The 16,757-nt window shown below is 41.2% G+C and overlaps 1 protein-coding gene across 3 annotated transcripts in view; it reads right to left on the bottom strand.

Annotated features, from left to right (window-relative positions):
- MCTP1 (multiple C2 and transmembrane domain containing 1) overlaps window positions 1-16,757 on the bottom strand; it is a 249,559-nt gene that overhangs the window by 154,020 nt on the left and 78,782 nt on the right. For all 3 annotated transcript variants that reach the window (XM_030470381.1, XM_030470382.1, XM_030470383.1), the window contains exons 2-3: window positions 12,842-12,956; window positions 1,722-1,864 (exon numbers count right to left, since the gene is read on the bottom strand). In XM_030470381.1, the coding sequence (XP_030326241.1) occupies window positions 1,722-1,864; window positions 12,842-12,956 (258 nt within the window). The remainder of the gene's footprint in view (window positions 1-1,721; window positions 1,865-12,841; window positions 12,957-16,757) is intronic.

Below are 16,757 nucleotides of genomic sequence, written 5' to 3'. Positions count from 1 at the left end.
CCAATTAAAAAGATTATATAGGTAATACTTAAGTTTCCATACTTTCTCTCAGTGTTTTTGAACTACATACGTGGTTCGGTTGATACGCTCGAGGGAAGGGATGAGATCCAGACGGACCTTGAAATGCTTGAGAGATGGGCCAATGCCAACCTCATGAAGTTCAACCAAGCCAAGTGCAAGGTCCTATACCTGGGTCAGGGCAATCCCAGGCACAGCTACAGGTTGGGCAGAGAAGAGATTCAGAACAGCCCCGCAAGTAGGACTTGGGGATGTTGGTTAATGAGAATCTGAACATGAGCTGGGTTCAGTGTGTGCTCACAGCACAGAAAGCCAACCGTATCCTGGGTTGCATGAAAAGAAGCGTGACCAGCAGGTCAAGGGAGGTGATCCTGCCCCACTACTCTGCTCTTGTGAGACCCCACTTGGAGCACTGTGTGCAGTTCTGGTGTCCTCAACATAAGGACATGGAGCTGTTGGGGCAAGTCCAGAGGAGGCCATGAGGATGATCAGGGGGCTGGAGCACTTCCCATATGAAGACAGCCTGAGAGAGTTGGGCTGCGTGGAGACCTCAGAGCAGCCTTCCAGTATGTGAAGGGGGCCTACAAGGATGCTGGACAGGACTCTTCATTAGGGACTGTAGTGACAGGATAACAGGTAACAGGTTTAAACTAAAACAGGGGAAGTTCAGGTTAGATGTAAGGAAGTTCTTTACTGTGAGGGTGGTGAGGCACTGGAACAGGTTGCCCAAAGAAGTGGTGAGTGCTCCATTCCCGGCAGTGTTCAAGGCCAGGTTGGACAGTCTTGGGTGACATAGTCTAGTGTGAGATGTCCCTGCCCATGGCAGTGGGTTGGAACTAGATGATCTTAAGATCCTTTCAAACCCTAGACACCTAATTAGAACCCTACGATCATAGTTTTTCTGATATCATTTTTCTAACTTAATATTTATCTACTCTCTTTTACACAATTAGGAATCACTTTTGGATATAGATCACCATAAACTATTGGGGCCAGAAAAGTGCCTTTCCATTCTGTGCCTATAAAACAATGATCACAGCTTTTCTGGTTTCCATTCCAATATGGATTAGTTAGTGGCACTGCTACTAGTTACTCTGGGCATTGCTGGCCTCTCTTTGATTTAAACTCAAGCTACCTGTTATTTTGGATTAAGTGATGCCTCTATTATGAAAAAATAATCTTCCCCTGTCATATATTAAAGAGAGATATAATGTGAAAATAGAAAAGAGCATAAAGCATTATGAAACATATAAGCAAATCCACTGTGTTCAGTACAAATAGAAAAAAAGAAACAAAACATAGGACAATTGGGCAAATTAATCTCAGCAAAGAATTTATTTTAATGAGACAGATTATGCTTCATATCAGAAACATGCAATGATATTTCTGTAAATAAAAAGGATGCCATCACGAAACACAGTTTGCTTTCTCTGTCGTTCTCCTAAGATTCCACTAAAGAAGTATAAAAGGAAAAAAAAAAAAAAATGGCCTGAAATAAACAAAACTGTCTGTATTTACCTTTTATTTTTGAAAACTTTGACATTGTTATTCTACAGATGTAATTGCAGTAATTTTCACCTCTAAACAGTCTTCAGTAATGCACTAGTGCACAATAAATTTTTCAGCATACAAAAATTACACCTAAATTCTTTCTATAACTCTTCTGTTGTAATTTGACAGACATAAGTAAGATAGTGTCTCACCTTTATATATAATGGTTCTCTTAGATTATCTATAAGAACACATGTTTTTTCGTCCCACACAGGATTGAGGTTCTTGTGTATTGTTTTACTTCTAAATACTTCTTTGCCTCCAAGTTTGAACTTGACATACGGGTCACTGGTTCCTGTTAAAGACATGTATATACTGTTAACTACGTCATTTTAATGCATTAAGGGAATGGAAATTAAATTAACTTAAACAGAACTAAATGTAATTTCTATCGACAGTCAGTTTGAAAACAGCAGCTCAGGAAAGAATTTTTTTATTGTCACAATTTATTATTTTCCATAGTGTCATTACTCAGTAATTCACTGTGTTAATAGCAAACGGGTGCTTGAATCACTTTCTGTTGTCTCCAATCCATATTCTAAGCCATACATAGAATACTGGCTGTTGCAGTGTAATTTTTAGTTAACAGAATTATGTCCTTATTAGGACTAGGCTTTTATCTTAACGCAATCACAAAAATTAGATTATAAATTTAAAATTATTTCTGTAAAATATTAATCTAATTATCTTTTGCCTTTGAAAAGGCACAGGCTCCACTGACACTACTAGCGTAGCTTCATCATTGACTTTACTGTTTTCCTGCTTCCTTTTTTCATGAAAACACACTTCCTACAACACTCACAATGAGCAGATCAACTCTAAAGTCAATCCACAAAGTTCATGTGATTCATGCAGCACCTGCTCACATGAGAGCACAAGGTCCAAGCCCCCTGATGCCATTGAATAACAATAAACTAGGGCCAGAACGACAACCCTGAAGAGAATTGAAAGAGAAATGTCGAATGTGGTATGAACGGAGAATGGAGAGGACTTGGATGTGGAAGTGTCAGAAGGAACAACAGGTGGAAGGATGGCTCTTGGGATGGCACATGGTGGGGGCATAGAGAGCAGCAGCCATACAGGAGCACGTATGTGCCCTCTCCTCAAAGTGCCCATGTGGGCAAAGGACAGTGAGCAAAAACCCAATTGCGCACACAGACATGTGACAAGGCTGAGAGATAGATCACAGCCAGCTCCCAGAAGGTACAAAATGGCACATCCAAAATCACCACAGACATGGTCACGCGATAGGCAGGAGCCTCGGAGAGGTAAAGAGGACCTGTCAGCTGGCACCCTTGCCCTCCCCATCATGCACAACCCAAAGAACACATCTGTGCTTGTGAATGCAAGTATGAGGGTGTGAGAGTGTGAAAGCAAATCACCAAGATCAGTTTTGGTTTAAAATAAGATCACTTTCCCCTGCCACGAGGTTTCACACTGAGGTTTGCTATGTTGCTATTACCATGCTGTGATTCTATTTCCCACAATTCAACCTCAGCTCCTGGTGCTCTGACTATAGCTGGTGCTTGGAAAGAGGGTGAACCTGTGGGAAGGATGGGGGCAGAATTGGACGAATGCCTCTTCCACTTGCGCCCAGCAGTCCCACTATGGGGACCAGCAGTGAGCAGCACAAGGCTGCCCTTGAAAAGCGTTGAAGCCAGAGTGAGTCATTGCTGCTGCTGGAAGGAGCAACTGTGGTGCTTGCTGCTGCCCTCTGCTGCACTGGCGCCAACAGCTCAGGAAATGGCCACCAAATGTATTTGGGAACTGGTCCAGCTGAGAAAGGCAGTCATTTTGCAGCTGGATGGGTCGCAGTTACAGCTGTAAGATATGTAGTTGTGCCTGAGACAGTCTTCACAAAACCACCACTTCCATGGTGCGCTGAAGAAAGACTACCCATCTTTTCCTGTGCATTTTGATTGCAAAAAATACGGTTAAGTCTTCAAACAAAAGAAAAAAAGCCGGACAGAAAATTCAAACTAATCCCTTCCCTAAAATGCCAGTTGGTACGATTTCATTCTTAGGTAAGTGAAACTCATTTTAATAAAAAATATTGGATGTGATTTTCTTTTTCTCTCTTAGTTATTTCTGAGCCTTAATAATATTTGAGTCTAACCAATCCAAGAGGATCTTAAAATAAACAATAATTCTAGCATGAAAAACTCCACGAGCAACAGCAGAACTATAAGACAGATTTTTTTTTTTTTTAACTTTTAATGTTTTTCATGAGACAAGCAGATTGTAGAGGCATGTGTTTACATCCACTGGGAAACGCAGTCATTAGCTTTTGCTAAAATTTCAACATGCTCTTCTAAATACAACATGCTCTGACCAGAGCTTCTTGCACTATTTCATGCAGCCACAAGATGTCAGTACTCTTTATCTAAAATTATACATCCCTTTCAAAAAACTGTAGTAGTGTAGAGCAACGATCTCACATGTGACAGGGTTATGGTCATTTGCTTCAGAAAAGACTGGGGCAGAATTTCAACTGTGTAAAAATGCTTATTCTGGCATAATTAACATGCTTCGTGGGTATTCAAGTACTGCTTTTGAAGGCAAGGACCAGACATTTTAAATAATTCCATAAAATATGAAGAATACTTCGAACATGGACACTAACAAACGAATGACAGTAATCCAAACCATAACTCCCTGCAAGCCATGATTTTCTCACTGATTTCCCTCATGGTTCCCTTGATGCACTTTAAGTATGATCTTTTATAGTGCAGACTTCACAAATCTCAAAAACCCTGATGAAATTTGAAACCAATGTAAAATAATGTCGTGAATACACACCCAGTGAATAGTTTAGAATCCAGATGTGAAATAGTTTACTATTATATCTTTTTTTTGGTGTAAATTTAGTAGTAGGGTGGCTCAACTGTTCGTTCCACTTACCACATTGCAAAACCTCAGGGTTTTTGTGCTGTAAATGCTGAGAACCACTAAGAAGCTTGCTTCAATACATCTCTACTTTAAAGCTGAGAAGTCGTTAGGCCCACCGAGTTAAAAGCTGCATTCCTTTCACAGAGCTCTTCCATTCCTTGAAGAGAGACCATCAAATTTTTAAAAGTATACGTATAAAGAAAGGCAAGATCATCCAGTTCCAAGCCCCTGCCACGGGCAAAGACATGTCACACTAGACCAGGTTGCTCCAAGCCCCGTCCAACCTGGCCTTGAACACTGCCAGGGATGGGGCAACCACAGCTTCTCTGGGCAACCTGTGCCAGGGCCTCACCACCCTCACAGGGAAGAACTTCTGCCTAAGAGCTCATCTCAATCTCCCCTCTGTTAGGTTAAAGCCATTCCCCCTTGTCCTGTCCCTACAGGCCCATGTCCAAAGCCACTCTACAGGTTTCCTGTAGCCCCTTCAGGCACTGGAGCTGCTCTAAGGTGTCCCCAGAGCCTTCTCTTCTCCAGGCTGAACAAGCCCAACTCTCTCAGCCCATCTGCAGAGCAGAGCTGCTCCAGCCCTCGCAGCATCTCCATGGCCTCCTCTGAACTTGCTCCAACAGCTCCACGTCCCTCTTTGTGTTGTTGCCCCAGAGCTGGATCAGGACTGCAGGGGGGGTCTCCCAGAGCGCAGCAGAGGGGGACAATCCCCTCCCTCGACCTTCTGCTCATGCTCTGGGGGTGCAGCCCAGCACACAGGGGGTTCTGGGCTCACGCTCACACTGAAGCCGGGTCATGGGGAGCGTCTCACCACCCAACACCCCAAGTCCTTCTCCTCAGGGCTACTCTCAATCCAGTCTCTGCCCAGCCTGTGTTTGTGCTTGGGATTGCCCCGACCCAGTTGCAAGACCTTGCATCATCACAAGCTCAACACCTTCTCTCAAACACAACCTCTGTGAGATGCTTCTCTCTCGCTGAAGCACCACCACTACTTGTGTAAAGGCAATAAGGATTCTTGGCAGAGGGTTGCAGCCTCTGTTTTCCTAGGATACATCATCCTAACAGATATCTAAAGATGCCACCCATGTCCAGGAGCGTACGGTAACCAGACACTGAAATTCTCAAGGCAAGTTTTAAAATCTTACATTAATTACCTAGGGGGAGAGGTCTCAAGTTTGTGTCAGCAGATTACGTCAAGCATAACACGTATCAGTTCTTAGCATTTTACGTATTTTATATTTTCAAACTGCATTATGAAACATCTCATAATAAAGAACACAGAAGAATATGTCTGCTCTGTATAGTCTTTTATTCTGAAAAGTAGGGAATTACTTATCATGAATAATTTTACAGTAATTTAACAAACAGAAATAGTAATGCTCTTGTTCAAGAGCTGCCAAGCTTATCTTCTCCCTGGTCTTCAGCGACCCCCTAAACACCCCAACTACAACACTAAAACATAGGGCTTTTCCATAAATAATCATACTTTCTGTCCTTCTGTCCACCTAGCAAAGAATTATCCTCCCAATTCACCTAAAACAATGTACTAATTGGCTTAAACTATACAAAGCTTTTCTGGAAAGCTAATATCCTAAGAATGAACATGCCAATTACAAATTCACAGTGAGCACACTGATATTATAGGCTGCAGAGTTCTTCTACTCAAAAGTGAACAGGGACTACAAACTTTTAGTTATTCAGTGCCCACTAAAGAAATACTGTTATAACAATCACACCTTTTTATTTTTCTTTTGAAGTCTAATTCCTGCTACAAAATAGGCAGCTGCCATACTATAGTTCAATGTAGCCTATCATAAGTATCTTTACTTAGTTTATTAAATACTCATTTAAGCAAATACTAAAACCCAACCAAACATACTGGCATAGGACAGAATAATCAGAAAGCAAATGTGCAATGATCCGCCTAATTTCAAGACAACATTTATATTTCATTTTAGGCATGGGTGAAGTCAGGTTCATTTCAACAGGATTTAAGCATGCTATAAAAATGTTTTACTGGTAGCTCAGTTTATTATTCTAGTTAATATACTTCGATAAAAACAGAACTGCATCCCTTAATCAAAGGAAACATTGTTTGTTTTGTCCCTAAAACCTCAGGACTGAAATTATAATCTTCCTGAAATTGTTCAAGCTGGACTTTCTATTCTCTTTTAGCTATCAGATAAGAGGTATTTGATGCCTTCTAATTTGAATTCACAGACCAGGTTTCTCCAGGATGATGGTCTGGAAGTCCCAAGCCACGCTGCAGCCACCAATGCTCTGTCAATTTACCTGCGTTAACAATAACAGGCTTCACAGGGATCTTGGATACTGAAGTAGCAGAGACCACTGGCCAACTGTGGCGGTGTGGTCCCCCTGACAACCTGGCCTTTATTTCCCATAACTCTGCTCAAGTGATAGCCATCAGTGGTGGTGGTAATGAATGCGTCTGGCCATGACAGCTGCATACAGCTCAAATTGGATTCAGGGGAGACAGTTAACAACACAACAGCTAATGTGACCAACATGCACACCCCAACCATAGTGCTGGTCAAGGTTCAACGCAAGCTAAGTTTCTGCAGTCAATATGCAAACATGACTATGAGTCAATTATCTCACTCCATAGCTGGTGGACAGCCCAGAGCACACAGAGCTCTCCCGCATGACAGCAGGCTGCACTCCGGGATCTCCCCTTGAGTAGGGATGCCTCTCAATGCTACTCCTCGAGGTTGAGAGATTCCTTGCCGCAAGAGATCCCCAGTAAGTGATTAACAGCATGCTAAACTCTTAAGTCTCAGCTAAGATAGAAAGGATTGACTGTGCACATATAACCCTTGAGACATAAACCATTGACCAAGTCTGGGACTAAGTGTGGAATCTAGCTGTACCTAGACTCCACTCTGAGAAGATGGTTAGAACACAAGTGGGTCCTTTCTGAACCTCGTGGCTCAACAGAAGGGTCTCTGACAGTTTTGTAAATGCAGTAAATATTCAGGTGTACCTCACCATTGAACCGTGTTAAACCACTGTCACATTTAGTATCAAACTTTGTCAAAACGCTGTTTTACATAAATAAATATATTGCTACTTCTCTCTTAGGAGTGAAGTTGGTGTCCATCCACAACACCAATAGGTCACGCAACTGGAGGAATCTCTCTTTTTAGTCTTGGCATAAATTCCCACTGTAATGGTCTGCTCAGCAACATCACTCAATTGTTGACACAGGTATCTGCATTTGCCAATAGCAGTGAGAGACTCTATAGGTGACTTGACAGCCTACGAAACTTCCTTTTTCTACCTTATTATAACACTGTCAGGGTCCTCTTGCTTTATCTCCATCACTTTATAGCTAGAGGAAGATGGCAAATCAAAGATTCAGTAAGATGTTTACAACTTGGGAAGACCTAGTGATCACCTACATTCATACAACGATCCAGAGATGTATCAAGGAACATACATGCTTTTTCCCGTTTTATGAATATTCATATCTTCTTTGAGAACAAAAGCTATTAAAAAGGAACGAAAGCTTAGTCCCCACAAAGAAGAGTGGTAAACATGCACATTCTGTAATCTGCAATGTTAGCACTTTCTTCCACATGTCTAGCAAAGGAAAAATCCGTGTACCTACACAATACATTGCCCTGTGAAATTACAGTGAATGATAAACACATTCCTATGACACTTAAAGAATAAGTATCTCAGAAATTAAACTAAAAGAAAAGCAAATAATTTGAGATTTGTTATTACATAAAGATATGTGCTGAATAAACAATACCCTGGTGCATTTATCGCAGAAGAGAAAAAGAAGAAACATGCTTTATTCTCATTACTGTTCTTACACCAGAAATAGCCACCTCTAAGTCATGGTAAAAAAAAAACCCAAAAGTTAAAAGGTATAGCAAAAAAAAAAAAAAAAATCCTGATCCCCAGTGTTATTACTGGAGTCTTCAAACAAATTTTGATTATTTTTATCCTTTTTGGAACAAATAAAAATGGAATCACAACTACGGTTTTATAGTTTGGGAGAAAAAAGTTCCAAATTATACCTCTAGACTATGACAATTTACAAGAAAGAACTTGACCAAGTTACAAAGCCATGCCATGTGTGCTTTGGATGAAGTATATGGGTTAATCAACAGGCAATTAGCGTGATTCCCACTCTGAAAAGCCCTAAGGGACTGCAATAATAACACAATGGGAAACTCCACTTTGCACCCTGGAAGTATCGCCTGCTGTTCCTACTGGACTAGTGGGAAAATTTTGATCTCCAACAGGAATTTGTTCTCGTCTACAACAGATTGTCCTCACGTAAACCCACCTCTTCCTTGCTTCTCAACTTCATGCCACATAACTCACACCAAAGCCTTCACACTGTGCTACTGCTATGAAAAGTGGGGCTCTTCAGCAGATGAAATGAAGCTCCTCACACTTCCTCATCAGCCAATATCTGTCTTTTGCACATGTTTGCATGTTTAGATCAAGATCATTGGGGGCCGAATTGTGCCCATTATTCAATTTCCTGTTTGGTACATGGAAACAAATAAATAAAAATATAAGCATATCTGAAGCTTTGTATCATTTTAGAAAAACACAGCAAGTCCTTTTCATAAATCTGAGCTTCTGTACGGGGCCATATTATAGAGAAACATGATGGTTTGGTTTTCCTGGGTTGAAGGAAATTCTGAACACAGTCAGTGCTGAAATCTTTTTTAGAAAGAAGATAACTGGCTCTGAATATTTACAGTCACCAGACCTCACCAAAGATGACACACCACTCCTAATGAGAGACTTGTACTGCTCTGAGCCAGAAGGTTCATTTTCCATAATTTTGCTTTTTCTTTTTGCTTTATAGCTTAACTTACACAGCAACATTTCTTCACGAAACTCTGTATGATAAGAGTATCAATGACAGCAATCAGAAAAGGAATACTTCTGGGCAGAGAAGTGATTCAGAGAAGCCCTGCGGAGAAGGACTTGGGGCTGTTGGTCAATAGGAAACTGAACGCGACCCAGCTTTAGTGTGTGCTCACAGCACAGAAACCCACCGTGTGCTGGGCTGTATCCCCAGCAGAGTAACCAGCAGGTCGAGGGAGGTGATCCTGCCCCTCTACTCTGCTCTTGTGAGACCCCACTTGGAGCACTGTGTGCAGTTCTGGTGTCCTCAGCATACGAAGGACATGGAGCTGTTGGAGCAAGTCCAAGGGAGGCTATGATGATGATCAGGGGGCTGGAGCACTTTCCGTATGAAGACAGGCTGAGAAAGTTGGGGCTGCTCAGCCTGGAGAAGAGAAGGCTGCGTGGTGACCTCAGAGCAGCCTTCCAGTATGTGAAGGGGGCCTACAAAGATGCTGGAGAGGGACTCTTCATCAGGGACTGTAGTGATAGGACAAGGGGTAACTAACGGGTTTAAACTAAAACAGGGGAAGTTCAGGTTAGATATAAGGAAGAAGTTCTTTACTGTGAAGGTGGTGAGGCCCTGACACAGGCTGCCCAGAGAAGCTGTGGCTGTCCCATCCCTGGCAGTGCTCAAGACCAGGTTGGACAGAGCCTTGGGCGACATGGTCTAGTGCGAGATGCCCCTGCCCATGGCAGTGGGTTGGAACTAGATGATCTTAAGGTCTTTCCCAACCCAAACAATTCTATGATTCTATGATTCTATATACAATAGAAGCATTAACCTCTCCTATTGGCAAAACTCTAATTTCTTACTATAGTGAGAGCTACCAAGAATATGACTATAGCAAGTCAGCTAGAAATCAATACAGAAGGCAAGCATCATTAGTAGTCAAGATGTGGTATTCTGACTGAAAAACATCTAATTTCTTACTCCTGATATGAAGTTAATACTCCCAGTCAAACTGATTTTCATAACTATAAAAAATAACTAGACTGCCTACCATTTTGCCCTCTTTTATTACCTAAACACTTCGCAATGATATCAATGGGAAAATCAGTCCAAAAAGACTGCAGAAGCTTTTGTTTTTAAAATGTCTTCTTGAACATACAGGAAAGGGAAAGAATATTTTGCAATGAGAAACCCTATTCACAAAATTGTAGGTAATAAAAAATGTAACTAACTAGGTGATAGATTGAGATAATACAACATCTATACTTCGCATGGTTCACTGGATCTCCAGCGAAATTACACACAATATAGCTCAAAATATTGTTTTAGATAGTATTAAAGCATTAAAATGGTGCATAGGTAGGAAAAAGGTACAGACCAAACATGGCATTAAGTTACAGAAGAGGATTTTTGTTTCGTTCACCCTATGCAATACATAATTCTGAAAATTCCCAATTTTGCCTTTAATTACAAGAGAATTTGATAGGTAATTAGCTAAGACCAGAATTATTCTGTTCTATACTGCTCTTAATAATTTCTCTGTATTGATGTGCTAACTCAAAAGCATTTCCTACCTGTAATTAACAAAAGTGGCAACAATGTGATCACAGCAGTATCATCTAATGGTACATTATCAGAAACGTTTTTTAAAAAAAATGGAACATCAGTTTTACTCTTTCTCATACTGCATTATGAGGTCATCTGAATGGGCACACAAGAACAATGACGCCTTAAAACTGGGGGGAAAAGCGGTGGACCTGTTTGAGCCCGCAGGAGGCCACGGAGATGCTGCGAGGGCTGGAGCAGCTCTGCTCTGGAGACAGGCTGAGAGAGCTGGGTTGGTTCAGCCTGCAGAAGAGAAGGCTCCAGAGAGAACTTACAGCAGCTGCCAGTGCCTGAAGGGGATACAAGAAACCTGGAGAGGGGCTTTGGACAAGGGCCTGTAGGGACAGGACAAGGAGGAATGGCTTTAACGTGACAGAGGGGAGATTGAGATGAGCTCTTAGGCAGAAGTTCTTCCCTGTGAGGGTGGTGAGGCGTTGGCACAGGGTGCCCAGAGAAGCTGTGGCTGCCCCATCCCTGGCAGCGTTCAAGGACAGGTTGGACGGGGCTTGGAGCAACCCTTGGAGCAACCTGGTCTAGTGGAAGGTGTCCCTGCCCACAGCAGGGGGTTGGAACTAGATGAGCTTTAAGGTCCCTTCCAACCCAAACCATTCTATGATTCTATGATCAGCAGGATGCAAATGATGGACTGACTTTTCTTCAGCTTCTCATGCAAATGGGAGCAGCAATTTTCTCTGAAGTTTTCAAGGGGACAGTCAGGTACCACCACCATGTAAGGACTGTAAGAATGCCTGGCTATGACGGAAACAGAAAGCCACATGAGAAGAAAAATGCTGCGTGTAGGCCTGATATAAACTGTTTTGCGGGACAGCGCAGCTCAGGCTCCTGAAGGACCCAGCAGAGAGCAAGCACTGCATCAAGCAGAGAGCAGAAAGAACCAAAGCAAGAGATTGAGCCCGTTGTGCAGCAGACTTGGTAACTTTCTGCACAGGGACTTGCTCTGACAGACGAAGCTGCTGTAGTACATTAAATGCTACATTATTAGATGCACTTTAGACTAAATGCGCAATCCTGTGTCCCACTACTCCTCTCTGCTCATTCCTCTGTGCTTTTCTGCAAAGGCAAAAGGACACTGTTCCTCACCACCATCATGAATGAGTCACAGCAGCCAGGACCCTACATGAGATCTGGCTACCTTTTGCTGAGCAGAAAATATACAAGCAGAAGAGAAATCACCACACTGCTGCAGAGAGCAAAACAGTGGCAGCAAGGCTAAGGTAGAGCGGAAAGGAGAATTAGAAGTATTTTTCCCAGTCCACATTTTACATGGAGGAATGATGATCTGTAGCTGCTGACAATTACAGTGAAATCCAGTTTCCACTTTTACCACAGCTAACCTCTCTCTGCAGAAAATAAAACCAAAACTCCAGTAGCCTCTTCCCCAATCTTAGGCATATTTACTCAGATACAGACAAAAAGTGCTGCCTACCTCATAAGCATGTACCTTTAAATAAAAATAATAAATACCCTTAAAATACCTTTAAAATAAACATCCTGTAAATGTTTTTTACATTTACATGACTGCTGGTCCACTTGTCTACTTAATTTTACATGAATTCCAGAGTAACAAGCATGTCAAGCTGCTGTATCTTTTTTCAGCATCTTATCCTTGCTATCTCTGCAATAAGGAAACTGAGCATTTAAAAAGTAGTTCCTCCAGACATGCACATCCCTAGGTGTTCTTAAAAATTATTAAGTGCATTTTTGACTCACATAAAACTTATTATAATCCTTCTGAAACACCTTCATATAAGCTAACGTTCTTGCCCATTCTCATTTAAATTACATAGCTTTAAGAAGTGTTTAACGAAAACACAACCTTTATTGTAACTTTAATACCCTCATATAAATTTGCCCAAGGACAGGTGACTTCCCAAACGTTAAGGAAGTGTTTACCAGCACATTTACCTCCACGGTCCCGTGCTGCTAGATTCTGTCCTCTTCTTAGAGTAATGTCCAACTGGTACATTCCGGGATCCCCCGAGGGAAAATCTGCATTACTTGTTCCAACCAAATTTGTTCTCTGGAGGAGAAAAAATAAAAATGCAATAGCTAATATTACTAAAAGTTTCATGTAAGGTGTATTTTTCACTGCTATCTCCACCCTGTTGAACTGAGGGTGGTGAATGGTATCCCGTTCCCCCACCTCAGAGCTAATAGAACACCAAGGAACTCACTCCTGTCATCAGTATCACAGCTCCTCAGGATTCTTTTTCCTTAAAAAAAAAACAAAAAAAAAAAAACAAAAAACAAACCAACAAATAAACTGGTTGACATTTTAATGGCTAAATTTATTATTTAAAAAAGGCGGTTGAAAAATAATTATTTGATACCTGTATTTATTATAGTAACCTCCACTCTAGTTACATTCGCATACTCTCCAGGCCCACTAGGTAGGATCAGTAAGATAAAACAGAGCTGGACCTTGCAGTACTATTTGGACTGGTCACTACCAGTACCCTCAAACCCTGTATTTATCCAACAGTCTTAATCTCAGGACTGAATAAAGATACATGAGTTAAGAATTTTGTCAGCTAATGCAGTACTTTGCAAGATACGAGGATTTTTTCCAGTTATGGGGGAAACTGGAGAGGGTGGGGAGAATCATAAAGATATTAAATGAAGCTGTAGGTCTTCATTTTTAATACATGCCTTCTTAGTTTGCCTGTATGCCAGGGCAAAGATAAGATTCTTAGAGTAGTTATTTATATAAACTGTATCATAATAACTTATTTTTTTTTTTAAAGGAAGTATGACTGCATCCCAGAATGCAAGGAACTCTCTGGCCTCCATAAATAGTAACCACATTTCTATCCCAAATGACAAAGGAGAGAAATTATATTTCTTAGTATGGATAAACTTCTGCAAAATATTTTTTAACACATCGCTCTGTAAGTAGCCACTAGTTACAGAGCATGCTCTGAACATTACATTTAAATTTAAGACTAGAACAACTATATCTATTATACATTCACAGTGCATACAGGAGCTATTATGTTCCTGTATTATGTATATAATACATTAATGTATTATACACACTGAGCACCACGGTTACACAGTCTCATTCTAAGAGCTAAATCTTTTATGGTCAGTGTTATTAATATTTTATTATGTGATTACAGGTCCTCTGCAAGAAAAAGAAGCATGACAGAAACATCTCAGAGACCACATGTGTACAGAGTGCTATACCAATTCAAGGAGAAACTCTTGTTTCTCTTCCTACTATGCCCCTCTGCTTTTTAAGGTAATAATAAATCTAACACATGAAGGAAGCCATAAAATAAAGGCATTTTAATGTATGGTTCATTCTCATTATTCCAGAGTTACCACTCTGAGCCCTAGCATACTAATCTTTGCTGCAACACATACAATGCTAGCCAAACTGCATAGTGATATGCTCACCCCCTCCAGAGCAATAAAATTCATAGAATCATAGAATCACAGACTGCTTGGGGTTGGAAGGGACCTTAAAGCTCATCTAATTCTAACCTCCCTGCCATGGACAGGGACACCCACCAGTAAAACCAAAGCATTTTAATTTGGAGCTTGTGTTGTACCTCAGGGGGGAAGGGAGAGGGGATGCCATAAGGAAGAATCAGGAAGGAGGTTATAAATTTTGGGAGACATCATGTTTCTTTTGTGTCTGCAAGCTCTTGCAGAAGGGTAAGAAAGGCGAAGGAAAGTTTTGGTGTTTATTATTTACTTCAGAACACAAGTTTCTTCTTTCACAATACCCTGATGAATGCTGGGGCCAAGGATGAGGATGAGGATCCAGCCAGTATGCAACACCTTCCGTATTTCTGGCTGGACTAGATACTAAGCATTGCAGGGGTGTGGTGGAAATTCGCTATTGTCAACCTTGCATCCTTCTGCAGTCAGTGCATTGAAAAAAGAAGATGGAAAAAAAAGATGTGGTGAGTGAGGCATTAGTTGTTCAAAGGAAGGTGATGGATGCCTTCTGCAAGACTCTTGCAAGGACTCTTGATAGTTTTTGTCATTGCATGCCACAATGACAGAAGGTGAATGTTAGGAAATTTCAAGAACAATGCCAAATGAAAGCTCATCTAAACATTTTCTCTGAAGCGCACTAGTTTTGAACTTCCCTGTGCGGGTGGTGAGGCCCTGGCACAGGGTGCCCAGAGAAGCTGTGGCTGCCCCATCCCTGGCAGTCTTCAAGGACAGGTTGGACACAGGGGCTTGGAGCAACCTGGCCTGGTGGAAGGTGTCCCTGCCCATGGCAGGGGGTTGGAACTGGATGAGCTTTAAGGTCCCTTCCAACCCAAACCAGTCTGTGATTCTATGATTCTGTATTTTGGGTTTACTTCTCAGTATCCTACTCTGACTGATCAGTAGCAAATTAAAACTAATTTCCCCAAGTCAAGCCTGTTTTGCCTATGATGGTAATTGGTGCATAATCTCTCCCTGTTCTTATCTCAATGCTCAAGACTTTCACTCTATCTTCTCTCCCCTGTCCAGCTGAGGAGAGCAGAGACAGAGTGGCTTTGGTGGGCACCAGGCATTCAGGCAGGGTCAACCCACCACAGTGAGTAGCTGCACACCAGCAATAAAGGAAGAAGGTATCCCAGCTTTTGTAAATCCAACGCTTCCACCATATGAAGGGCTAGAACCCAGTTTCATCTCAGCATGCAAACAAAATTACAGCATTTTGAAACTGACAGGGTGCCTAAAATCACTGCTATTTCCTCTACATATCATTTTCCACAGTTTGCTAAAACATAGTACAAAACAAAAAGACAGTGAACCTGACCCTGGCCACTAGGTATTACCAAAGTCAGGGGTAAACGTGTTTTAAGTCATGCTAGCAATTTACAGCTGGAAGATGAGAATCGATAACATCATTTGTGGTATCTTCTTACAAAACACATCACAAAGTTTCAGGCTAATTCATTAGCTTCTCCCAGAATGAGACTCTGAAGGTTACAACCAGTAACTATCTGTCTTCCACACTACCATGAATACCAGCATTCACTCTCAAAGCTCTTAATATTTCTAACAATTAATCAGCTAAACCAACCCAAGAAATCAATGGCTTTGCTCCTACAGTTTGTATACCACACACCAGCATGACTTTGTGCCAGCAATTCAAGGGATCTAAGAGATTTAAGAAAACCTCTGCTGCAGACAACTAATACCACTTCAGGAGAAGAGATCCTAAAATTTGATACAGTTTGTTTGACGCCAAAAAGTATTCAGCATTTTAACAAAAAAAATCTAGACCTGTAACACACTCCCTGCTCCAAAAAGGAAAAAAAATCCATAAGTTTTGTGGTACAGCTAAAAAAACGCTATAAACCTAACATTTTCCTGTGCTTAAAAATATGTTTTGGAAATGTCTGTGAAGTAGATTGAAGTAATACTCTCATCTGAATCATTTAAGCAACAGGTTATGGCTCTGTTGATTTCCATTTCAATATTATGCCAGAAAACACGGATTAAGATAAGCAAGAAGCACCTCTTTTTTCCAGCAAAAAACAAAGGCATCAGCATCAACACTGCCTTTGGTAGATAAAGGAAAAGGGAAATGTGACATAAGTTATATAAAAGGAGTGACAAGGAAAGCTAGAGATGTGGCCATACCGACTGTCTATGTGCTGGGGTCACTGTAAGGAAATGGGATGGTAAAATAACCAGCACTCCTTTTGTAGTCGCATAGAATAGACAAAATCAAATCAAAGTGTCCTGCAAGAAGGAAGCAGCAGAACATCAACAGTTCACAGCATGTTTAAAAAAAGATATATATAAATAATAATAAATTTAAAAAAAATCTAAATTTTTGAAGTAACTGAATTTTTTGAAGTAATCT

Source organism: Strigops habroptila, chromosome Z (genome assembly GCF_004027225.2).
Source record: "Strigops habroptila isolate Jane chromosome Z, bStrHab1.2.pri, whole genome shotgun sequence".
NCBI lineage: Eukaryota > Metazoa > Chordata > Aves > Psittaciformes > Psittacidae > Strigops > Strigops habroptila.
Note: the sequence above shows the minus strand (reverse complement) of the source record. Positions and strands in the feature narration are given on the sequence as shown.